This window comes from Thamnophis sirtalis, unplaced genomic scaffold, assembly GCF_051295495.1.
Source record: "Thamnophis sirtalis isolate CommonGarterSnake01/CBP01778 unplaced genomic scaffold, rThaSir2_p1.2 scaffold_13, whole genome shotgun sequence".
Taxonomy (NCBI): Eukaryota; Metazoa; Chordata; class Lepidosauria; order Squamata; family Natricidae; genus Thamnophis; species Thamnophis sirtalis.
The window spans coordinates 6713523-6739087 of NW_028261393.1; the positions used below are offsets into that span (position 1 = coordinate 6713523).

Here is a 25565-nt window from a genome sequence, read left to right on the forward strand (position 1 = left end):
AAATCGGAACTAGGTGCACAATTTGATTCCATGCCCAACACTTCCCTTCATGTTTCAGGCTGGGTGTTTAGCCACTGGTAAACTACTACTAGAGACAAGGGTGTCAGGCCTGCAATTATATTCCTTTTAGAATTTTGGCCTGCCACACTTTCTCTTATTTCATTATGCTGTTTCAATAGTATAGTTGATGGAAGGGGAAATAAACAGGAGTAGGATTGTGGAATGTATTGTTGTCATTCTTTTCTAGAAGACCAAGGTCTTTTGTCTCCACACTTTTACATCTGACCGGAAGCAGCTGGGTGGAGATGCCAGCATGGAAGAAGAAGATTGAACCATGTGATGGATTTATGGGTGTGGGGACAAGATCATGAACTTTTAACTGGGTGGGATTCTGATGTAATTTCCAGAATTGGGGTTTACACAGATGTGGTAAGATGTCTGATTTATTAAATTGGAACTTTAAGGATCATTTTGCCTTGGACTCTGATTTAATTCTACATGATACTTGGAACGCTGACAAAGGGTTTGCCAGCCTTTCTCAGTTCTTTGTACTTGTGACCAATGGATACGCTTTCTACAAGATGTAATGACAGATGATAAAAATTAGTTAATTTTTGATGGTTAATAAGTAGGGATTTTAGTATTTTGTAGACTCTTATAGATTATTATTGAATGTTTAGTTGCTAACATGTAATATATCATGATATTAACAATGAAAGGATAACCTTAATTAGGATAAATAACCAGGCCATAAATTGCAACTGAGATCTGGTGGAATGATAAAACCTATAAATTTGTGCTTTAGACCTTCTTATGGAGCTATAAATAATTTGGATTAGAATAAGAGGTGATGTGATGTAATTAGCAAACAACTGTTTTTTTTCTTTCCTTCTCTGTCTTTCTCTAATTACAATAATAAAAGGGAATGTTAATGCATATCTTGGAGATTTTCAATTAGAAATTTTAATTTGGAGTAGAAATGGCAAACAATTGTTTTTTTTTTTCTCTCCCTGTCTTTCAACTATAAAAACAAAAGGGAAGGTTAACATATACTTTGGTGATCATGAATTAGAAATGTCAATATTTCTTTCTTTTTTCTTTAGATTGTCTTAGATTTTAAATGGTCATTTCGTTAACACATATTAATAGATTGTTCTTTAGAGATGGTTGCTTTTTGCGTTTGTGGAGAGAAGAGGAGAGAAAAATGTAAATAACCCTTAGTTAACTATAATAATAACAAAGATATGTTAGAGAGAGGAAATATAAGATGTCCTACTAATTTACTTTTTTTTTTTAAAGAATATGTTGTAAGGATATAGAGATATGGCATATTGACTGGAACTGGGGGAAGGGAAAAAAATGCCAGGAGGCGGCTGTGTTTTTGAAATCTTAACTAAATGAAAATTGTGAATTGGTGATAGTAAAATATATAAATTTTTAACATGTACAACCTAGACTGAATGGAATATATGTGATTGTGGACAGAACGCACGAAATGTACTTGTGACCAATGGATACGCTTTCTACAAGATGTAATGACAGATGATTTTTTTCCCCTGTGTGTGTTTTTGTTTGTAATAAAACTAATAAAAAAATTTTATATAAAAAAAAAGAAGAAATGCAGGAGAAGCAGAGAAAGTCTGAGCAGATGGGAAATTAGTCAAGACTTCCAAGCCATCGGAGAGGTGTTATTTTCCCAGTACAGTTAAAGCAGTTTATGGTAGGGTGGATAAAAAGCGATGCTTTTTTAAAAAAAGTTCTTTTTTAATGTTTTTTTTTAAAAAAACACCTCTCCGATGGCTTGGAGGTCTTGACTAATTTCCCATCTGCTCAGACTTTCTCTGCTTCTCCTGCATTTCTCGTCCTTCCGCTTGTACTTTGGACATCCTGTGTTTAAACTTGTCTTTCTTTGAGACAAGAGGATCTGCCATTCTGCCTTGTCCTTGGTCTGGAGGGTTGCTTTAATTGACCAATGGTTTTCATCTAACTAGCCCGTTGCTATGCTTGTGCTTGCAGTTTATGTGATGACAATTTTGAACTACATGCACTTTTCAGACTGAAGTTCCCACAGGGGGTAAATTATTGGAGACTTTTTCAGTAAGCAGACCTTGGATATCTTGGACTTGGCCTGGGCTTTGCAGCCTTCTGAGCTAAATGACATTTTGACTGTCCTTGGTTGCTTATGGCGCAAGGGAGCTGTGTATAGGTTGTAGACCTGTGATGGTGAACCTATGGCACTTGTGCCAGAGGTAGCACATAGAACCCTCTTTGTGGGCACATGTGCTGTTGTCAGCTGCTCTTCTGGTTTACGGTGCATCAATGCACGCTGGCCAGCTGGTCTTCACTGGCTGTGGAAAGCAGCCTGAAAACGTCTCGAAGAATGCCCCAAAAACAGAGCTTTGTGTGTCTGTGTGGGGGGGGGCATTTTCAAAAACTTTTGCCCGCACAAAATGCTCTCTCACAGCGAACTGGTAGTAATCTCTTTAGGAACCCACCAGATATGTCAGTTGCACAATCCTGGCAGCCATCTTAACTTTTTTGAGCCTGTCCTGAATTTACTCAATGCTCTCACTTGTGTTATGAGGGAAAAAGGAGTCCAAGCAAGGGAGGGCACATATCAATATTTACACAATAGTTGGCACAATGCCATGGCTTCTTGTGCTCCCTCAGGCTGCTCACTTTGTTCTCTCTGTGCTGGACAAAAAATTCCTAGAAGAACTTTCTAATCGTTTGCCTATGGGACCTCCTTGAAGCGCTCTGGATCAGCAGTTCAGTGCATCCTGTCTGATTTTATAAACTATTCCGCCATGAGTGTTCAGCAAATGATTGTGGTTGTTAAAGGGAATCACACAGCCACTCAGTGAATCCAGTATTCATTATCGATTGCCTGTGGCACCTGGCCAGGAAGGTCCCAGTTCGTGATGACATGAGCTAGGATGCTGAAACCTTTGTAAATGCATGCCAGTTGCCAAGCAACCAAATTTTGATCACATGATTATGGGGATACTGAAAAGTCATAAGACGAATGAATACGTAATCTATAAATTTAGAATAGAATAGAATAACAGAGTTGGAAGGGACCTTGGAGGTCTTCTAGTCTAACCCCTTGCTCAGGCAGGAAACCCTACACCACTTTAGACAAATGGTTATCCAACATCTTCTTTGAAAGTATCAGTGTTGGAGCACTTCTGGAGGCAAGTTGTTCCATTGATTAATTGTTCTAACTGTCAGGAAATTTCTCCTTAGTTCTAGGTTGCTTTTTTCCTTGATTAGTATCCACTTATTGCATCTTGTTCTACCCTCGGGTGCTTTAGAGAATAGCTTGACTCTCTCTTCTTTGTGGCAGCTCCTGAGATACTGGAACACTGCTATCATGTCACCCCTAGTCCTCCTTTTCATAAGACTAGACATAGCCAGTTCCTGCAATTGTTCTTCCTATGTTTTAGTCTCCAAGTCCCCTAATCATCTTTGTTGCTCTTCTCTGCACTCTTTCTAGAGTCTCAACATCTTCAGGCAGAAGGACATTTTAGAACTCAGTGAGAAAGATTTGAAGTGGAAATGCATAAAATGATAATGACAACTTTTTAAGTTTGGAAGACAAGAGGGATCAGAAACAGCTATTTTATTCAGAACACCCTTGTTTAGATAAATTCTAAAGAAAAAGATACTGAATGCAAATTTCTTTGTCATAGCAATTTATTTTTATTATGATTCTGTGGGAAACACTTATTTTATTGAGCTGTGGTCTCAAAGCATGATAGTCAACATTTTTGACCCAAATTTCTAGCTTTCCCCTACTGAACTCACAAGCATCTGTTATTCCAATCTCTACTTAATTCACTATTAAATCTCCAATTTTCCAAATTTTTTACAAATTTCCCAATATTTGCAAAGAAGGTTCGCTCTTCCCAACAATCACTGATGATCAGGTTCAGAAGAAGATGCATTTCTGCATTCCAGGATGGTGACATTCATGTGAATCAGCCCACCAGCCATCTTAGAATATCCTGGACGGAAGGAACATGAACTCTTTGTCGTACATCCTTGGTGAGTGGTCTTCTCAGAGAAACTTCCAAGTGGGGCTAAGAAAAAGAAGAAAAGGTGCAGATGAGACTCTATAGCATAGATATTACAAAGTAATGCATATTGTTTCCTTGTTATTTGCACTATTTGGCCTAGATGTTTTTGTGACCTTTATGAAACCATAAAGACCATTGAAAAAACTGATGCAAATCTGGTTTCCATTTATTAAATGTTCAATAAAGTTTCTCTAAATAGATCATATTCCTTTATAAAAAAAAGGAAAAAAGGAAGGAAGGAAGGAAGGAAATGTCTACTCACGAAACTCTGCTACTGTTTTATGAGTTATGGTAATACACAGATCCTGTTCGCCAACGCAGGCTACAGATTGATTGGCTTCACAAGAATCCTCATCTAGTGCAAAGCAGGCTGGGCACTGTAACCCATTTGGTTGAAAGTCTTCATAATTCTCCACTGGAGGAAGCAAATTTTCCAGTTAGCAAAGTTTCATGATCACCACTAACCCTTTAAATGTCTATCCAACTTGACATTCTTTTCACATACTTGAGTTCAATTCCAGCTCGGATGGAATCAAGGAACCCAAGATTCTTTGCAAAAAGCAACAGTATTTAAAAAACCTAGAGATGGAAAATAATGTATTAAAGTGTAGATACTTACACAGAAGTGGATCTACATTAGTTCATAATGGATAGGATAATTTTGGTCATAACTGGAGAACTACATATTACATGTAACTAAATTACATATAGTAATGTTTCTTTTCATTGAATTATTATATGCCGCTCAGAGTCTATAGCTTGGAGTAGGTGATAGGTATTATATGAACTAAGTCCATCAATTAAAGCTCAAAAAGGTAGAGTTTGAAAAGGTTGTATTAAGGTGTAGATACTTACACGGAAGCGGTTCTGCATTACAGAGATCGGTTTGGCAACAGATACCTCTGGCAATGTTAAATCTACCATCTACTGTTGTGGTGCTGTAGAGGCCATCCCAACACGCCTCACGGGTTGCACATTCCTTGATAATTGAACTCATTGGAATTTTGGCTGCAGAAGGACATTAGAAAAAATATCGAACTCAGCAGAAATGACAAATTGCATATCAAACTTGTTCATTTGGCTGTTTTATTTTGGAAGAAATAGCTAAATACCTGTGTTTGTTTCACTTTAAGAAATGTGTACCGACCAGTGGTGCGTTTCAAAAATTGTTCGAACCTACTCTGTGGGTGTGGCCTCCTTTGTGGGAGTGGCTTGCTGCCCATGTGACCGGATATGAAGATGCCAACGACACTTGTCAGAACCACCTTAAATTACCTCTCACACAGCACTGGCATGCATAAGAATAGGATGTAAACGAGACTGGAATAAATGGATTGACTATATACAATATAAATACGGGACTAAGAAATTCCAGTTAGCCTATGCTTAAGATCAGAAATGATTTAAACTGTTAAAAGTCAGTTCAGTAAGAAGAAGCTAAGGTCAATCTAGAATGTCATTAATTTCTTTATTTCTTTTTTCTCAATAGATTTTAGACTGTGTTAGTTAAAAATCCATACCGTGTACGGGTTCTGGGAAGTCGGGGGGGGGGGGGGAAGGAGGAGGGGGGGTGGGGGGGTGGAGGGAGGGAGGGGCACACACAACAAAAAAAAATTGTACTTCAATGTCTTAATGATTGACAAATGATGACATATTTATGTGTTGTTGTTTTTTAAAGAAAATAAAAAAGTTCTGTTTAAAAAAAAAAAGAATAGGATGTAAACTTGTTTTTTAAAAGGCATCTTTGGTTTGCGTTAAAACAACTTCAACAAGCGCAACGTTCTGATTGCACCACAAACGCAGTAGTCATCCTTACCTTTCACAGAGGCACTGAGTTTTATAAATAGGAGCATGATAGTGTAGAATAATCATATCCAAGGACCAGTGGTGGGTTTCAAAAAAGTTTGGAAGCTCTTCTGTAGGTGTGGCCTACTTTCCGGGTTCACTGGTGGAACCTCCTCTAACCGGTTTGGTAGATTTGATGAACCGGTTCTTCCGAATTGGTGTGAACTGATAGGAACCCACCTCTAGTACTGACCCAAACTTTTGAGTGAACTTCCATGGCTGTGTTTTCCTTCTTCCAACCCAGCACATATCCCAATATTCCAGTTCTTGCACCTGGAAAGATTAACTAGCCAATTAAACTTCTGCAACTGAGGAACGACAAGAATGTTGATCTACTGACTCCTAAATTTTACCTGGGCTACTAAACCTCACTGTCTTTCACATAGATGTTGACACCATTGAAGATGTATTTATTGCCAAGAAACATATAAGCACAGGCAACTGCAGAATCTGGAGCTTTTGCAGAATGATGACTGTTCCATTGTGACAAAGTCGTGTAAGCTCCTTCTGTTTACCTTGAAATTTGTGTTGCAGATTCAAAAGGGCAAAGTGTAGATTGCTACATCAGGATGTGTGTTTCACAACTTGTCCTCTCTTGTCCCCTTGTACATGTCAATTCACCAATGTTTAAAAATTGCATCTGGTAAATAACATTGGATTTCTCCTACTGTCTCTCACTGAACTCTCAAGAAAAGTCATTGAAGGAATGTCCCAAACAATCACATTTTAGTACAACCTAGATGCTAAATTTTAGCATTTTACTGTTGTTTGACAGTGAAATGGGCAACATATGTCGGCAAAGATGTTGAGGCTCCGGAAAGAGTGCGGAGAAGAGCACCAAAGATGATTAGCGGACTAGAGGCTAAAACCTATGAAGGACGGTTGCAGGAATTGGGTAGGTCTAGTAAAAAGAAGGGCTAGCAGTGACATGATAGCAGTGTTCCAATATTTGAGGGGCTGCCACTGGAATTGAGGGTCAACTTATCCTGCAAAACATCTGAAGGCAGGATAAGAAGCAAGGATATAAGCAACCGAGAACTAAGGAGAATTTTACTGACAATAAGACCAATCAATCAGTGGAACGGCTTCTCTCGAGAAGTTGTGAATGGTCCAATACTGGAGGTTGTAAGAAGAGACTGGACAGTCATTTGTCTGAAATGATCTAATCTAGTGTCTCCTGCCTGAGCAGGGAGTTGGAGTAGAAGACCTCCAAGGTTCCTTCTAACTCGGATGTTCTGTGTTCTAATAAATATATGAATATTATATAAAAGTGAGAAACATGGGCAGGTTATTCCTTGATGGTGCAAAAACCAAGTCATGGACATACTTAAGAACAAACTCAACTTTCACTTACCTATAGAACTATTACCAAGTACAGTAGAACAAAATTCTTCATCTTCTTTGCACTCCACTACCTTCACATTCTCTTCTTCACATTCAATTCCAACATTAACACATTGTTGACACTTTAGAGACATCACTATAAATAAAAGACATAGTCATGCCAATGATCAGTGTCACCTTTCTATGTTTTTCTCTCCTCCTAGCATTTACATTCAAGACTCCTGTTATAATTTGGTTGACTAAGCATGTCTCCCTTCTTCTTGTTTTTTTCTGCTGGGGATCTTCGGAAGGATGGGAGAGGAGATCAGCTTGTGGAAATGGAAGGGAAGTTGAGACTAAGGGAGAGATTCACCTTCTTGTACTGCTAACATTTTAATATGACACTGGATCATCCCATCTTTTGATATTCATACCATTGACCAGTTTTGTGAAGAAGTCATTTGGACACTATTTTATTTGCAAGCACCTGAATTCTCAATGTCTATGAATTCTGAATAATTTTTGATATCTGCTTCCTCTCAGACCTCCAACATTTTAATATGACACTGGATCGTCCTATCTTTTGTTATTTATGCTGCAGACTAATTTTCTGAAGAAGCCATTTGGATGCAGGAAGTGAATCCTGAATGTCTATGTATTCCTAATAATTGATATCAGCTTTGACTCTTGATTCCTGGTGATGCAGGATTTGGGCACATTCTAGACGCGTTGTTCCAATAGATATCTTCTTAAGGCTGAGAGAAAGAGTCACCAGCCTAGTTTTTGGCCCAATGGTCGAATTTCACTTGCCTACTTTGTGTTCCTCATGAATGACTAGACTCATAGTGCCCTACTCCTAATCCAAAACCTTCAGCTATTAAACCAAATTGGCTCTCTTGATATTCTGAAGAAATGATCATTGATCCTGCTACAGGTAGCTACTACAGGTAGTTCTTGACATAGGACCACAATTGGGACTGGAGCTTGTGCTACTAAGTAACATTGTTAAGTGAGTTGTGCCCAGTTTTACAACCTTTTCATGGTAGTTAATAACTGCAGTCATTAAGTGAATCACATGGCTGTTTAACAAATCTGCCTTCCCCTACTGATGCTCCTGGTCAAGAAAGTTGCAAATGGAGATCATATGTCTCAAGACATGCAACGGATATAAACTCATGCCAGCTGTTTCATGCACAAAATTTGATACCTGGCTGTGGGAATACTGCCATTGTTGAAAGTTTTATGACCATTTGTAAGTCACTTTTTTCAATTCTGTTCTAACTTCCGATGGGAAGAGAACAAATTGATTTGTAGTAGAACAATTGACCAGAGGCTTCCTCAACCTGCCTGCCTTCCACCCCTTTCCTGAAGTCTCCTGAAGTTTCTATATCTCAGTTTGAAGGAAATTAAATTCCTTACCTGTTGACAGGATGGAAGAGAAGAGAAAGAGGACAAGAATTCCAGCTGCCCTCATGTTGGTAGAAGTCAACTCCGCTGCCTTTCCTGAAGCCACCTACTGCTCAGCTTTGCAACTGGGGAAATGTTTGTGAAGAAGCAGCTGCTGGAGGTGGAATGTAGGGTCAGAAATGATTGGCTGGCAGAGATAGCAAACTCAGGCAGGGCAGAAGCCAAATTCCATTAGGAAAGATAGTGGTTTTCTTAGAAAATCTACACAAAATAAACTTTGCTCGGCAGCCAAATGGGGATGTGATTTCTTGTTTACTACATCTCTACATCTTCCTCTGCTTTTTCAAAGTTTAGTGTAGCTTCTAAATGTGAATTTATATCCTACTATAATCCTCTATATCCGAGTTGTATCATTTGCCCCTCCTGACTGTTTTTCACCTTAATTGCTACATTGATTTATTTGGATCGTTTTGGACCTTTTTCTGATTCTATAGTTGTGCGTAATATGTATGTCAGTACTTTGTAATATATTAATGATAAGTCCCTGAACATTTCCATTATTATATTTTTATTTTTGGAGACAGATTTTAGTTCCTGGCCCTTAGTTTCTATTACTTATTACTATATTTATTGCCCTCCAACTCTACCTGTAAGAAATGAAAATACAGGTATAATTTAACTGTATTCAGTGCTGTTGTAACTTCAAATGGCCATTGAGCAAATGGACATCTGTCAAGAACAGCCTCTAGTAGAAGAATTTATCAGATGCTTCCACAAGTGAAAATGAAGTGATACTAAAGTAGAATAAAATATGGATTAAAAATATAAGAATGAAAATGTGGCATAAAAAGGACAGTTAGAAGCTTGCTTAAAAGAAATGTCTTCAGCCTCTAACCACATGATGTTCCAGCCAAAGTCCCTATGTCAAAAGCCCCAACCACAAGGTTCAGATAAAGTTCATTATTGACACATAATCCATACCTGTAACAAAAGGAGAAGACCCTCATCTCCTTATAAGGCTTTTTCCTCAAGGTAACCAATTAGAAATGAGTTAAGTGTTGCCTTTGAGAATGTATAAGAACGTGTGCTTTGATAATGAAGGTTGTTCAGAATTTGCAATGTTAGCCATTTTGCTAACTTTCTGAACCTGGCTGCCAAATAAACCTTTCCTGTATCCTGAGAAGGCTTAGCGCCGTCATTTTCTGCAACAATTCTTTGCTTCTTATGTTATAATTGTGATCATAATTCCTCCCGCCCTGGATTCAGAGGTGCTAGGTAACTAACTGACCAATTACCATCGTTTCTTTTTCAGTGGAGATTATTGAGATGGAGATGAAAAACCAATTACAGAATGGCTGAAATCTGGGCCATTTCAATTGGCTTCAGGCATGGGATGGAAAAGGCCTTGGTCGTACAAGAGGGTGGCCTTGGTCAAGATCTGCATTGGTGTAGTAAACCACTTTTGCTCCTTTTAAAACTCTCTCTGACCATTGCCCTTTACTGGTCCAATTTTGAGGATGCGGAATTGATTGAAGTACTGATTTGCAATAGTTCCACTTTTCTTCAATGGGCAACTTCATCTGTAATGTTGGAAAGAACTGATCTCTTTGGGGGGGGGGGTAAAGGGAATCAACACTGATGTCCAGTGGTCAGATTCAGCCGGTTTGCACCGGTTCAGTCAAAGCAGTTGTTAACTTTGTGTGCAGGTCGGTGAACTGGCTGAATCACCACGCCTCACGGCTCACCCCTCCCCTCCCAGTTATTCCTCGCCTTGCTCAGCCTGACCTGAGGCTATTTTGGCATCTCACCACTCCTCTAACCAGCCCTCCGGCCCCAGACTATGTGGTGGACTGTGGCACCGGATGGTTCCAGAGACACACACAGAGGGATGGATGGGCAACTGAGCAGCTGGCAGGAGGGAAGGAGAAGGAACAGGGAAAGAGGAAAAGAGACCTCCTCCTCCCCTCACCCTGGCTACTCAGTTGCCCATTTCTCCATTGTAGGGCAGTGCCATGAAACTTCTCTCCCCCCACCCCACCCCACCCCACCTCCTCTGAGGCCTTTGCTTCCCCCAAGCATTTCTTTGCCTGACTTCCAGCTCCATCTCATTTTCTCATCATGTTTCTTGGCATTGTGTGCAGGGAAACAAAGGTTTTTGGGACTAAAAAGAGTTTGGTCAATCAATCCAAATTCTCACACGAAAAATGACACAAAGCCTTTTCTCTTTCCCTGCTCCTCCTTCTCTCGTGCTGGTTGCTCCATTTCCCATTTCTCTATGGCAGCACAGTTATTTTATTCAGAACACCTTTGCTTATATATATTCCAAAGAAAAAAACTGAATGCAGATTCCTTTGTAATAGGAATTTATTTTTATGCTGCTTTTGTGGACTTTGAGGATTGAAAAACATATTTTATTGAGCGGTGGTGTCAAAGGATTATATTTCAATATTTTTGTCCCAGCTTTCCAGTTTTCCACCACTCAGGTAAGACTCACAAGCATCTTTGATTTGAAGATCTCCTTAATTCACTATTAAATTTCCAGCTTTCTCATTTTCTAAAAATATCCCAATATTTACAAAGAAGGTTTGGCTCTTCCCAACAATCACTGATAATGAGGTTCAGAAGAAGCTGCATTTCTGCATTCCAGGGTGGTGGTATTGAACTGAATTAACCCATCAGCCATCTCAGACATTCCGAAAGGGAGGGAACATAAATTCTTTGTCGTACATCCTTGGTAAGTGGACTTCTGAGTGAAATTTCCAAGTGGGGCTAAGAAAAAGGAAGAAAAGGTGCATATGAGACTGTTTGGCCTTGATGTTCTTATGGCCTTTATGGATCCATAAAGATTGTTGAAAAACCTGGTACAGATCTGGTTACCATATATTAAATGTTCAATAAAGGTTCCCCAAATAGTTCATCTTCCTTTATAAAAAAATGGAAGGAACGAAGGAAGAAAGGAAGGAAGGAAGGAAGGAAGGAAGGAAGGAAGGAAGGAAATGTCTACTCACAAAACTCTGCTACTATGGTATAGCTTATGTTAACACACCGATCCTCTTGGCCAACGCAGGCTACAGATTGATTGGCTTCACAAGAATCCTCATCTAGTTCAAAGCAGCCTGGGCACTGTAACCCATTTGGTTGAAAATCTTCATAACTTTCCACTGAAGGAAGAAGATTTTCCAGTTAGCAAAGTTTCATGATCACCACTAACCCTTTAAATGTCTATCCAACTTGACATTCTTTTCTCATACTTGAGTTCAATTACAGCTCAGATGGAATCAAGGAACCCAAGTTTCTTTGCAAAAAGCAACAGTATTTAAAAAACCTAGAGATGGAAAATAATGTATTAAAGTGTAGATATTTATACAGAAGCGGTTCTACATTAGTTCATAATGGATAGGATAATTTTGGTCATAACTGAGCCGAGGTGGCCCAGTGGTTAAATGCAGCACTGCAGGCTACTTCAGCTGACTGCAGTTCTGCAGTTCGGCTGTTCAAATCTCACTGGCTCAGGATTGACTCAGCCTTCCATCCTTCCGAGGTGGGTAAAATGAGGACCCGGATTGTTGGGGGCAATATGCTGACTCTGTAAACCGCTTAGAGAGGGCTGAAAGCCCTATGAAGCGGTGTATAAGTCTAACTGCTATTACTATTGCTAACTACATATTACATGTAACTACATTACATATAGTAATGTTTCTTTTCATTGAATTATTGTATGTTGCTCAGAGTCTATAGCTTGGAGTAGGTGATAAGTATTATATAAACTATGTTCATCAATTGAAGCTCAAAAAGGTAGAGTTTGAAAAGGTGCATTAAGGTGTAGATACTTACACGGAAGCACTTCTGCATTACAGAGATCAGTCTGGCAACAGTTACGTCTGGCTATTTCAAATCTACCATCTACTGTTGTGATGCTAAAGAGGCCTTCCAAACACTCCCCACGAGTTGCACATTCTTTGACAATTAAACTCACTGGAGTTTCGACTGCAGAAGGAAATGAGAAAAAGAAATATGGAACTCAGCAGAAAATGACGAATTGTATATGAAACATGTTCAGTTGGCTGTTTTATTTTGGAAGAAATAGCTAAATACCTGTGTTTATTTCACTTTAAGAAATGTGTACTGACCCAATCTTTTGAATTTCCATGGCTGTGTTTTCCTCCTTCCAACCCAACACATATCCCAATATTCCAGTTCTTGGACCTGCAGAGATTAACTGGCCAGTTGACCTCTGCAACTGAGGAAGGACAAGAATGTTGATCTTCTGGCTCCTAAATTTTACCTGGGTTACTAAATCTCACTGTCTTTCACATAGATGTTGACACCTTTGAAGATTTATTGATTCCCAAGAATCATATAAGCCCAGGCAACTGCAGAATCTGGAGCTTTTGCAGAATGATGACTGTTCCATTGTGACAAAGTTGTGTAAGCTCCTTCTGTTTAGCTTGCAATTTGTGTTGCAGATTCAAAAGGGCAAAGTGTAGATTGCTACATCAGGATGTATGTTTCATAACTCGTCCTTTCTTGTCCCCTTGTACATGTCAATTAATCAAAGTTTTAAAAATTACATAGGACTTCTACTGTCCCTCATTGAACCCCCCAAGATAACACCCATTGAAGGAATGTCCCAAACTAATCACATTTTAGAACAACCTAGATGCCATATTTTAGCATTTTACTGTTGTTTGACAGTGGAATGGGCGACATATGTCAGCAAAGATGTTGAGACTCCAGAAAGAGTGCAGAGAAGAGCAACAAAGATGATTAGCGGACTAGAGGCTAAAACCTATGAAGGACGGTTGCAGGAATTGGTTAGGTCTAGTAAAAACAAGGACTAGCAGTGACATGATAGTGTTCCAATATTTGAGGGGCTGCCACTGGAATTGGCGGTCAACGTATCCTCCAAAGGATCTGAAGGCAGGATAAGAAGCAGGGTTATAAGCAACTGAGAACTAAGGAGAAATTTACTGACAATAAGACCAATCAATCAATGGAATGGCTTGCCTCAAGAAGTTGTGAATAGTCCAATACTGGAGGTTGTAAGAAGAGATTGGACAGCCATTTGTCTGAAATGGTCTAATCTAGTGTCTCCTGCAAGAGCAGGGAATTGGACTAGAAGCTCTCCAAAGTGCCTTCTAACTCGGATGTTCTGTATTCTAATAAATATATGCATATTATATAAAAGTGGGAAACATGGGCAGGTTATTCTTTGATAATGCAAAAACCAAGTGATGGACATGCCTGAGAACAAACTCAATTTTCACTTACATAAAGTAGAATTGACAACTACAGTAGAACAAAACTCTTTATCTTCTTTGCACTCCACCACCTTCACATTATCTTCTTCACATTCAGTTCCAAGGGCAACACATTGTTCACACTTTAGAGACGTCACTATAAATAAAAGACATAGTCATGCCAATGATCAGTGTCACCCTTCTATGTTTTTCACTCCTCCTAGCATTTACATTCAAGACTCCTGTTATAATCTGGTTTACTAAGCATGTCTTCCCTGTTGTTGTTTTTCTGCTGGGGACCTGTGGAAGGGTGGGAGAGGAGATCAGCTTGTGGAAATGGAAGAGAAGTTGAGATTGAAAGAGAGATTCACTTTCTTGTACCGCTAACCTTTTTGTGGTAGTTAATAACTGCAGTCATTAAGTGAATCACATGGCTGTTCAGCAAATTTGCCTTCCCCCCATTGATGCTGCTGGTCAGGAAGGTTGCAAATGGGGATCACAGTTCCCAAGACATGCAATGGATATAAACACCTGCTTCATGCCCAAAATTTGATACCTGGCTGTGGGAATACTGCCGTTGTTGAAAGTTTTATGACCATTTGTAAGTCACTTTTTTCAATTCTGTTCTAACTTCCGATGGGAAGAGAACAAATTGATTTGTAGTAGAACAATTGACCAGAGGCTTCCTCAACCTGCCTGCCTTACATCCCTTTCCTGGAGTCTTCTAAAGTTTCTATATCTCAGTTTCAAGGAAATTAAATTCCTTACCTGTTGACAGGATGGAGGAGAAGAGAAAGAGGACAAGAATTCCAGCTGCCCTCATGTTGGTAGAAGTCAACTCTGCTGCCTTTCCTGAAGCCACCTACTGCTCAGCTTTGCAACTGGCGAAATGTTTGTGAAGAATCAGCTGGTGGAGGTGGAATGTAGGGTCAGAAATGATTGGCTGGCAGAGATAGCAAATTCAGGCAGGGCAGAAGCCCAATTCCATTGGGAAAGATAGTGGTGTTCTTAGAAAATATAAACAAAATAAACTTTGCTCAGCAGTCAAATGGGGCTGTGATTTCTTGTTTACTACATCTCTACATCTTCCTTTGCTTTTTCAAAGCTTAGTTTAGCTTCTAAAGGTGAATTTATATCCTACTATAATTCTCTATATCTGAGTGGCATCCTTTGCCCCTCCTGACTGTTTTTCACCTTAATTCCTACATTCATATATTTGGATCGTTTTGGACCTTTTTCTGATTCTATAGTTGTGCGTAATATGTATGTCAGTACTTTGTAATATATTAATGATAAGTCTCTGAACATTTCCATTATTATATTTTTATTTTTGGAGACAGATTTTAGTTCCTGGTCCTTAGTTTCTATTACTTATTACTATATTTATTGACCTCCAACTCTACTTACAAGAAATAAAGATTAAAATACAGGTATAATTTAACTGTATTCAGTGCTGTTGTAACTTCAAATGGACATTGAGCAAATGGACATATGTCAAGAACAACCCCTAGTAGAACAATTTATCAGAGACTTCCTCAAAGGAAAATGAAGTGATGCTTTGCTTCTTATGTTATAATTGTGATCATAATTCTTCCCGCCCTGGATTCAGAGGTGCTAGGTAACTAACTGACCAATTACCATCCTTCCTTTTTCAGTGGAGATTATTGAGATGGAGATGAAAAACCAATTGCAGAATGGCTGATATCTGGGTCATTTCAATTTGCTTCAGGCATGGGATGGAAAAGGCCTTGGTCATACAAGTGGGTGGCCTTGGTCAAGATCTATATTGGTGTACTAAACCTCTTTTGCTCCTTTTAAAACTCTCTCTGACCTTTGTCCTCTACTGGTCCAATTTTGAGGATGAGGAGTTGATTGAAGTACTGATTTACAACTTTTCTTCAATGGGCAACTTCATCTGTAATCTTGGAAAGAACTGATCTCTTGGGGGATGTGTTTAAAGGGATTCGACACTGATGACCAGTGGTCAGATTCAGCCGGTTTGCACCGGTTCAGTCAAAGCAGTTGTTAACTTTGTGTGCAGGTCGGTGAACTGCATTCCAGGGTGGTGGTATTGAACTGAATCAATCCATCAGCCATCTCAGACATTCCGAAAGGTAGGGAACATAAATTCATTGTCGTACATCACCACGCCTCACGGCTCACCCCTCCCCTCCCAGTTATTCCTCGCCTTGCTCAGCCTGACCTGAGGCGATTTTGGCATCTCACCACTCCTCTAACCAGCCCTCCGGCCCCAGACTGTGTGGTGGACTATGGCACCGGATGATTCCAGAGACACACACAGAGGGATGGATGGGCAACTGAGCAGCTGGCAGGAGGGAAGGAGAAGGAACAGGGAAAGAGAAAAAGAGACCTCTTCCTCCCCTCACCCTGGCCACTCAGTTGCCCATTTCTCCATTGTAGGGCAGTGCCATGAAACCTGTCTCCCCCACCCCATCCCACCTCCTCTGAGGCCTTTGCTTCCCCCAAGCATTTCTTTGCCTGACTTCCAGCTCCATCTCATTTTCCCATCATGTTTCTTGGCATTGTGTGCAGGGAAACAAAGGTTTTTGGGACTAAAAAGAGTTTGGTCAATCAATCCAAATTCTCGCACGAAAAATGACACAAAGCCTTTTCTCTTTCCCTGCTCCTCCTTCTCTCGTGCTGGTTGCTCCATTTCCCATTTCTCTATGGCAGCACAGCTATTTTATTCAGAACACCTTTGCTTATATAAATCCCAAAGAAAAAAACTGAATGCAGATTCCTTTGTAATAGGAATTTATTTTTATTCTGCTTTTGTGGACTTTGAGGATTGAAAAACATATTTTATTGAGCTGTGGTGTCAAAGGATTATATTTCAATGTTTTTGCCCTAGCTTTCCAGTTTTCCACCACTCAGGTAAGACTCACAAGCATCTTTGATTTCAAGCTCTACTTAATTCACTATTAAATCTCCAGCTTTCTCATTTTCTAAAAATATTCCAATATTTACAAGGAAGGTTTGGCTCTTCCCAACAATCACTGATGATCAGGTTCAGAAGAAGCTGCATTTCTGCATTCCAGGGTGGTGGTATTGAACTGAATCAATCCATCAGCCATCTCAGACATTCCGAAAGGTAGGGAACATAAATTCATTGTCGTACATCCTTGGTAAGTGGACTTCTGAGTGAAATTTCCAAGTGGGGCTAAGAAAAAGGAAGAAAAGGTGCATATGAGACTGTTTGGCCTTGATGTTCTAGTGGCCTTTATGGATCCATAAAGATTGTTGAAAAACCTGATAGAGATCTGGTTACCATATATTAAATATTCAATAAAGTTTCTCCAAATAGATCATCTTCCTTTATTAAAAAAAAGAAGGAAGGAAGGAAGGAAGGAAAAAAGGAAGGAAGGAAGGAAGGAAGGAAGAAAAAAAGGAAGGAAGGAAATGTCTACTCACAAAACTCTGATACTGTGGTATAGGTTATGTTAAGACACTGATCCTCTTGGCCAACGCAGGCTACAGATTGATTGGCTTCACAAGAATCCTCATCTAGTACAAAGCAGCCTGGGCACTGTAACCCATTTGGTTGAAAGTCTTCATAACTTTCCACTGAAGGAAGCAGATTTTCAAGTTAGCAAAGTTTCATGATCACCACTAACCCTTTAAATGTCTATCCAACTTGACTTTCTTTTCTCATACTTGAGTTCAATTCCAGCTCGGATGGAATCAAGGAACCCAAGATTCTTTGCAACAAGCAAGAGTTTTAAAAAAAGCTAGTGTTGGAAAATAATGTATTAAAGTGTAGATACTTACGCAGAACCGGTTCTACATTAATTCATAATGGATAGGATAATTTTGGTCATAATTGAAGAACTACATTTTACATGTAACTGCATTACATATAGTAATGTTTCTTTTCATTGAATTATTGTATGTTGCTCAGAGTCTATAGCTTGGAGTAGGTGATAGGTATTATATAAACTACGTCCATCAAATGAAGCTCAAAAAGGTAGAGTTTGAAAAGGTTGCATTAAGGTGTAGATACTTACACGGAAGCACTTCTGCATTACAGAGATCAGTCTGGCAACAGTTACCTCTGGTTATTTCAAATCTACCATCTACTGTTGTGATGCTAAAGAGGCCTTCAAAACACTCCGCACGAGTAGCACATTCTTTGTTAATGAAACTCACTGGAATTTTGACTGCTGAAGAGAATGAGGAAAAGAAATATGGAACTCAGCAGAAAATGATGAATTGCATATCAAACATGTTCATTTGGTTGTTTTATTTTGGAAGAAATAGCTAAATACCTGTGTTTATTTCACTTTAAGAAATGTGTACTGACTCAATCTTTTGTGGAAACTTCCATGGCTGAGTTTTCCTCCTCCCAACCCAGCACATATCCCAATATTCCAGTTCTTGGACCTGCAGAGATTAACTGGCCAACTAAGCTTCTGCAACTGAGGAAGGGCAAGAATGTTGATCTTCTGAGAGGGAGGAGCCTAAATTGTGTCTCAATGCTCTGAGATCGCAGTTGACACTTTTGCCTCTGGGTGGTCCAAATGGACCTAAACCGTCCCGTAGGGGTGGTGAACAGGAAGAATACATCTTGCTAATCACACAGAGATCGCAAAGTCTCTGATTGATCCAAGAGAAGCTCTTCAAGCCAGTGACAAAAAATCCAGCCAAATGGCTGATGAAGTTGGGGCAGCTCCAAAACGGAAGGATATGGAAAGAGAAAATGTTTTCAGCTGGTGAGGAATTTTTACTGTTCTGTGTTGTTCTGTGTTCTAATAAATATATGCATATTATATAAAAGTGAGAAACATGGGCAGGTTATTCTTTGATGGTGCAAAAAACAGGTCATGGACATGCTTGAGAACAAACTCAACTTTCACTTACCTAAAGAAGTATTACCAAGTACAGTAGAACAGGAATCTTCATCTTCTTTGCACTCCACTACCTTCACATTCTCTTCTTCACATTCAGTTCCAAAGGCAAAACATTGTTGACACTTTAGAGACGTCACTATAAATAAAAGACATAGTCATGCCAATGATCAGTGTCACCTTTCTATGTTTTTCTCTCCTCCTAGCATTTGCATTCAAGACTCCTGTTATAATCTGGTTGACTAAGCATGTCTCCCTTCTTCTTGTTTTATTCTGCTGGGGACCTGTGGAAGGGTGGGAGAGGAGATCAGCTTGTGGAAATGGAAGGGAAGTTGAGATTGAGAGAGAGATTCACCTTCTTGTACTGCTAACATTTTAATATGACACTGGATCATCCCATCTTTTGGTATTCATACCGTTGACCAGTTTTGTGAAGAAGTCATTTGGATGCTATTTTTTTTTTTGCAAGCACCTGAATTCTCAATGTCTATGAATTCTGAATAATATTTAATATCTGCTTTGACTCTTGATTCTTAGTGATGTAGGGTTTGGGCACGTTATAGATGTAGTGTGTCAATAACATCTTCTTAAGGCTGAGAGAAAGAGTCACCTGCCTAGTTTTTGGCCCAATGGTCGAATGTCACTTGCCTACTTTGTGTTCCTCATGAATGGCTAGACTTATAGCAATTCATTCCTAATCCAAAACCTTCAGCCATTAAACCAAATTGGCTCTCTTGATATTCTTTAAGACATGGTCATTGATCCTGCAACTACTACAGGTAGTCCTTGATGTAAGACCACAATTGGGACTGGAGCTTGCGTCGCTAAGTAACATTGTGAGTTGTGCCCAGTTTTACCACCTTTTCGTGCTAGTTCATAACTGCAGTCATTAAGTGAATCACATGGCTGTTCAGCAAATCTGCCTTTCCCCCATTGACGCTGCTGGTCATGAAAATTGCAAATGGAGATGATATGCAAGACATGCAATGGATATAAACACATGCCAGCTTCTTTATGCCCAAAATTTGATACCTGGCTGTGGGAATACTGCCGTTGTTGAAAGTGTTAGGACCAGTTGTAAGTCTCTTTTTTCAGTGCTGTTCTAACTTCAGATGGGCACAGAACAAATTGATTTGTAGTAGAACAATTGACCGGAGGCTTCCTCAACCTGCCTGCCTTCCACCCCTTTCCTGAAGTCTCCTGAAGTTTCTATATCTCAGTTTCAAGGAAATTAAATTCCTTACCTGTTGACAGGATGGAGGAGAAGAGACAGAGGAGAAGAATTCCAGCTGCCCTCATGTTGGTAGAAGTCAACTCTGCTGCCTTTCCTGAAGCCACCTACTGCTCAGCTTTGCAATTGGGGAAATGTTTGTGAAGAATCAGCTGCTGGAGGTGGAATGTAGGGTCAGAAATGATTGGCTGGCAGAGATAGCAAACTCAGGCAGGGCAGAAGCCAAATTTCATTAGGAAAGATAGTGGTGTTCTTAGAAAATATACACAAAATAAACTTTGCTCAGCAGTCAAATGGGGCTATGATTTCTTGTTTACTACATCTCTACATCTTCCTCTGTTTTTTCAAAGCTTAGTGTAGCTTCTAAAGGTGAATTTATATCCTACTATAATCCTCTATATCCGAGTTGCATCCTTTGCCCCTCCTGACTGTTTTTCACCTTAATTGCTACATTGATTTATTTGGATCGTTTTGGACCTTTTTCTGATTCTATAGTTGTGCGTAATATGTATGTCAGTACTTTGTTATATATTCATGATAAGTCCCTGAACATTTCCATTATTATATTTTTATTTTTGCAGACAGTTTTTAGTTCCTGGCCCTTAGTTTCTATTACTTATTACTATATTTATTGCCCTCCAACTCTACCTATAAGAAATGAAAATACAGGTATAATTTAACTGTATTCAGTGCTGTTGTAACTTCAAATGGCCACTGAGAAAATGGACATATGTCAAGAACAACCTCTAGTAGAAGAATTTATCAGATGCTTCCACAAGTGAAAATGAAGTGATACTAAAGTAGAATAAAATATGGATTAAAAATATAAGAATGAAAACGTGGCATAAGAAGGACAGTTAGACGCTTGCTTAAAAGAAATGTCTTCAGCCTCTAACCACAAGATGTTCCAGCCAACGTCCCTATGTCAAAAGTCCAAACCGCAAGGTTCAGATAAAGTTCATTATTGACACATAATCCATCCCTGTAACAAAAGGAGAAGTAAGACGCCATCTCCTTATAAGGCTTTCTCTTCAAGAACAATTGTGGACTTCAACTCCCAGAATCTCCCCTCTTCAAAGTGTGGAATTCTGGGAGTTGAAGTCCCACCTTCAAAAAATCTTGCCAAAAAATTCACTTCGCCAATTCCTCAGCTGGTGAAGAAAGGAAGAGATCTTTGATCGGGTTGAGGGGAGGGGCACGGAACCAGCCGTGATCAGCCCTCTCCCCCAAATTGGATCTTTTGGAAAGATCCCTCCCCCCACATTTGGGGGTCGGAAATCTGGAGGAGGGGGGTGTTTCGACACCCACATTGCAAGGGGAGGGATAAACGCTGGAGAAAGGGGAAAGAAGGCTGGGAACCAATAAGAAATGAGTTAAGTGTTACACTGCCTTTGAGAATGTATAAGAACGTGTGCTTCGATAATGAAGGTTGTCCAGAATTTACAATGTTAGCTGTTCTGTCCCCCACTTCCTTGCTCGTTAACAGACGACAGGCAGACAAACTTAAAAGAAAATAACTTTATCAGTCCTCGGCTCAGACTGGCTGCGAGCCCAAAAATAAACATAAATAAAGTCTCTGACAAGAATATAACAGAATGCAAAACAAAATCTCTTACGGCAAAACCAGGTGTCCAAAAAGAAAGCAAAGCACTTCTCCAAGTGTCTCTCACAAACAAAGCATGACCGATGAATGAACGAATGATGAACGAATCAATGAACTTTGACTCCTGCAACCAGGGCGTGGCACCATCCGTCCTTTTATCACCAGAAGACGCCACTAACGAGCCCCAGCTGCATTGTTAATCTTGCATCCCGACTTAACTCACAGCAAACTTCTGCTGAGTCACAAGAGTTAGCTATTTCGCTAATTTTCTGAACCTGGCTGCCAAATAAACCTTTCCTGTATCCTGAGAAGGCTTAAGGCCGTCATGTTCAGCAACAATTCTTAGCTCCTTATGTCATAATTGTGATCATAATTCTTCCCACCCTGGATTCAGAGGTGCTATGTAATTAACTGACCAATTACTATCCTTCCTTTTCCAGTGGAGATTATTGAGATGGAGATGAGGGAGCAATTACAGAATGGCTGATATCTGGGCCATTTCAATTTGCTTCAGGCATGGGATGGAAAAGACCTTGGTCATACAAGAGGGTGGCCTTTGTCAAGATCTGTATTAGTGTAGGCCAAGGCTTATATGAGAGGCCTAGCTATAAAACATATAACAGGCACACACAGAAAAAAATTAGAAGAGAGGGCAAAATGGGTAGCTAAACTGGAGGTGGTAGAAAAAGCCTTGCAACAGAACCCACTAGATGATAGGAAAAAAGAAGAAATGGCTAGAATTAAGCACGGGATCTCTTTTCTAGACCAGGAGGATGTCGCTCGGAAACTTAGGGGGATTAAGCAAAACTTTTTTGAGCATGCTAACAAACCGGGTCGTTGGCTCTCGTATAGACTTCGAAAAGAAAGAGAGAGCAGACGTATAGCTCAACTGCAGAATAGTAAAGGGGAATTAGTAGAAACCAAGGGGGAGAAACAGGAAATTATCCAAGGTTTTTTTCAGCAATTATATAGTAGGGAAGAAGTTTCTGAGGACCAAATTAAGGAATTTTTAGACAATGCAAATCTACCCAAGATCTCAAATGAAGCAAAAGGGGTACTGAACCAAAAGATAACAATAGATGAATTAGAAAAGGCAGTCAAAAAAATGGAAAACAACAAAACTCCTGGCATGGATGGTTTGCCAGTTGAAATCTATAAATCTTTTTTGGAAATTTTAGGACAAGAGATGATAGTAATATTTAATGCTGTCTTGACGGATTCTATCGCACTGAAATCATGGGCCGAGGCTTATATAACCCTTTTGCCTAAAGCTGGAGCTGACCGCACCCAAATTAAAAACTATAGGCCCATTTCACTTTTGAATGTGGATTATAAAATCTTTGCAGCTATACTGGCAGATAGACTTAAATTCTTCCTTAACAAATTTATACACCCTGATCAGAACGGCTTCCTGCCATCAAGGCATTTGAAAGATAATGTTAGAATTATTTTGGATGCCTTAGAATATTATGAAGCTCGGCCGGATAAACAAGTGGCCTTCATGTTTCTTGACGCACAAAAGGCTTTTGATCGGGTAAATTGGAACTTTATGTTGTCACAACTAGAAAATATGAAGTTTGGAGAAAGCTTCTTAAATGCAATTCGGGCAATTTATGTACGACAAACCACAACATTATTGGTAAACGGAGAAGAGGCGGGTGATATTGAGATTGGTAAAGGCACAAGACAAGGATGCCCATTATCCCCCCTACTGTTCATCCTCACATTAGAACCCCTTCTTAGAATAGTGAGAAGTGACACACAAATTAAAGGGTTACGAGCTAAAGCTCAGGAATTTAAGGTCCAGGCTTTCGCCGATGACCTTGTTTTTATCCTGGAGGATCCTATGGCTTCTGGGATACAACTTTTACGTAAAATAGAGGAGTATGGTAGGATAGCAGGGCTACGTATAAACAAAGAGAAGACAAAACTGTTAATTAAGAATATGACTCTGAACCAGAAAAGGGAAGTACAAAGCCTGTTAGGGATCAACATGGCCCACAAAGTACAATACTTGGGAATTTGGCTCACAGAGAGATGTTCCTCTATCAAGGTAGATAACTATATGAAATTGCTACAGCAGGTATCTAAAGATATGACTAATTGGAGTGGCAAACAACTGTCTCTGATGGGCAGGATTGCAACAGTCAAGACAATATGTATTACCAAAAATTTTGTTTCTGTTTCAAACGGCACCAACTAAATTGGACAATTTTTTTTAAATCTTTGGAGACAATAGTGACTCAATTTATATGGCAAGGCAAGAAAGCACGAATCAAAGCCCAAATATTGCAAAAATGTAGAGAACTGGGAGGCTTCAGAGTACCCAACTGGGAAGCATACTATAACGCAGCAATCATGACATGGGTGAAAGATTGGGTGATGTTGAGTAGAAGGCGCCTATTGGCTATAGAGGGACATGACCTCCCTCAGGGATGGCATGCCTCCCTCTGGCAAGAAAGAGACACCCCCCATAGGTATTTCATTGGACATTATATTCGGAAGACTTTGATGGGGGTCTGGGAAAAGATGAGGAAAAAATACTATCTTAGGGTTCCGTGCTGGTTGGCACCATTAGAGGCCTTAACACATCCCAGTGTATTTAATTGGACAAGAAACATAACATATAAAGACATCATGACAGAAGATGGCAACATGAAAACAAAGATGGAATTAGAGCAGCAGGGCAGGAATTTGGAATGGTGGGAATATTTATAGGTTAGAAACAGGTTTAAAAGTGATAAGGTACGTTTTGGGATCTACCCAAACCCTCAGGGGCTAGATAAGATTTTGTTTGGTGGAGACAAGAAAATGTTATCGAAGATTTACCAATTTTTGACCTGCCAAGATGCTAATGAAGAGATGGACAAAAGCCTTCTAATAGCATGGGAGAGAAACCTTGGCTATGAAATTGAAATGGGCAAATGGTGGGATCTATGGAGTAAGACCATTAAACTTACAATATCTACAACATTCAAAGAAAACATATACAAGATGGTTTATAGGTGGCACTTCCCCCCAACGAGGTTAGCCAAGATGTTCCCTGGGTTATCTCCATTGTGTTGGAAATGTGGAAGAAAGGATGGCACATTCTACCATATTTGGTGGTCCTGTACTGAGGCCACGAAATATTGGAAAAGGATTAAAAAAATGGCTAAAAGAGGTTACCGGGGCAAGCATGGAATGGAGACCTGAGAACCTTCTACTAAGCATTAAACCAGAAAACATAAGCAGTTCAATATGGCATTTGAGCCTACATATAATTGTGGCCGCAAGAATAACTTATGCACAATTTTGGAAATCCACTACCATACCGTCGGAAGATGCTATAATTAAAAAGATCTATGAATGTGCAGAAATGGATAGAATGACGGGTTGGCTGAGGGACAAAGGAGAAACGGAATATTATCTTAGCTGGAACTTATGGTATATGTGGGCGACAAGGAGAACAGCAGGGACTTAAAATGGGGAAAGTTAAAAGTGAACATGGGTATTGTAATAGATCCCTGAACTTTGTAATGAGAAGATGTGGCTTAGAGACCTAACAATGAGGAAGGAAAGAAAAAAGTTGGGCTGTGAATGACTGTCACCGCGGGGGGGGGGGAGGGGAGGGGGGTTGTATGTTTAAAATTGTATTTGTATCTGTATGTTTTACGCTTAAAAAAATGTATAACTAATGAATGCCGATACAAAAGGCTGTATATTTACTTTATATTGTTATGTATGTTTTGTCTTTTCTTATGTTGTTGTATTTTTCTTTCTGTTTTTAAAGGTAATAATGTTTAATAAAAATTATATTTTAAAAAAAATTGTTCTAACTGTCAGGAAATTTCTCCTTAGTTCTAGGTTGCTTCTTTCCTTGATTAGTATCCACTTATTGCATCTTGTTCTACCCTCGGGTGCTTTAGAGAATAGCTTGACTCTCTCTTCTTTGTGGCAGCTCCTGAGATATTGGAACACTGCTATCATGTC

The 25565-nt window shown here is 39.6% G+C and overlaps 3 protein-coding genes across 3 annotated transcripts; all 3 read right to left on the bottom strand.

Annotated features, from left to right (window-relative positions):
- Positions 1–3678: 3678 nt before the first annotated feature.
- On the bottom strand, positions 3679–8786 carry LOC148042936 (phospholipase A2 inhibitor NAI-like). Its single transcript, XM_087727575.1, has 5 exons — positions 8667–8786; positions 7279–7404; positions 4935–5087; positions 4342–4494; positions 3679–4082 (listed from the first exon to the last, which is right to left on the bottom strand). Exons 1-5 carry the CDS (start codon positions 8719–8721, stop codon positions 3916–3918), a joined length of 654 nt encoding a protein of 217 aa, XP_087583701.1. The 5' UTR covers positions 8722–8786; the 3' UTR covers positions 3679–3915.
- A 3640-nt stretch (positions 8787–12426) lies between these two features.
- Positions 12427–14788, bottom strand: LOC148042937 (phospholipase A2 inhibitor PIP-like). The gene is made up of 3 exons (XM_087728361.1): positions 14663–14788; positions 13926–14051; positions 12427–12641 (listed from the first exon to the last, which is right to left on the bottom strand). The coding sequence occupies exons 1-3, from the start codon at positions 14715–14717 to the stop codon at positions 12442–12444; spliced, it is 381 nt and encodes a 126-aa protein (XP_087584487.1). The 5' UTR covers positions 14718–14788; the 3' UTR covers positions 12427–12441.
- A 1864-nt stretch (positions 14789–16652) lies between these two features.
- Positions 16653–20111, bottom strand: LOC148042938 (phospholipase A2 inhibitor NAI-like). Its single transcript, XM_087728362.1, has 5 exons — positions 20004–20111; positions 18773–18898; positions 17920–18072; positions 17327–17479; positions 16653–17075 (listed from the first exon to the last, which is right to left on the bottom strand). The coding sequence occupies exons 1-5, from the start codon at positions 20056–20058 to the stop codon at positions 16909–16911; spliced, it is 654 nt and encodes a 217-aa protein (XP_087584488.1). The 5' UTR covers positions 20059–20111; the 3' UTR covers positions 16653–16908.
- Between the last annotated feature and the right edge of the window lie 5454 nt (positions 20112–25565).

Excerpts from the sequence above, each read along its gene's own strand:
- LOC148042937 (XM_087728361.1), bottom strand. The coding sequence starts at position 14,717 with ATGAGGGCAGCTGGAATTCTTGTCCTCTTTCTCTTCTCCTCCATCCTG. Across the intron at positions 14,052-14,662 it reads CTCCTCCATCCTGTCAACAG|TGACGTCTCTAAAGTGTGAA; the intron begins GTAAGGAATTTA and ends TTTTATTTATAG. Across the intron at positions 12,642-13,925 it reads AGTTGTCAATTCTACTTTAT|TCGAAACTCCAGTGAGTTTA; the intron begins GTAAGTGAAAAT and ends TTCCTTCTGCAG.
- LOC148042936 (XM_087727575.1), bottom strand. The coding sequence starts at position 8,721 with ATGAGGGCAGCTGGAATTCTTGTCCTCTTTCTCTTCTCTTCCATCCTG. Across the intron at positions 7,405-8,666 it reads CTCTTCCATCCTGTCAACAG|TGATGTCTCTAAAGTGTCAA; the intron begins GTAAGGAATTTA and ends TTTTATTTATAG. Across the intron at positions 4,083-4,341 it reads TAAAACAGTAGCAGAGTTTC|CCCCACTTGGAAGTTTCTCT; the intron begins GTGAGTAGACAT and ends TCTTTTTCTTAG.
- LOC148042938 (XM_087728362.1), bottom strand. The coding sequence starts at position 20,058 with ATGAGGGCAGCTGGAATTCTTCTCCTCTGTCTCTTCTCCTCCATCCTG. Across the intron at positions 17,480-17,919 it reads TAATGCAGAAGTGCTTCCGT|TGGAAAGTTATGAAGACTTT; the intron begins GTAAGTATCTAC and ends TGCTTCCTTCAG. Across the intron at positions 17,076-17,326 it reads TACCACAGTATCAGAGTTTT|CCCCACTTGGAAATTTCACT; the intron begins GTGAGTAGACAT and ends CCTTTTTCTTAG.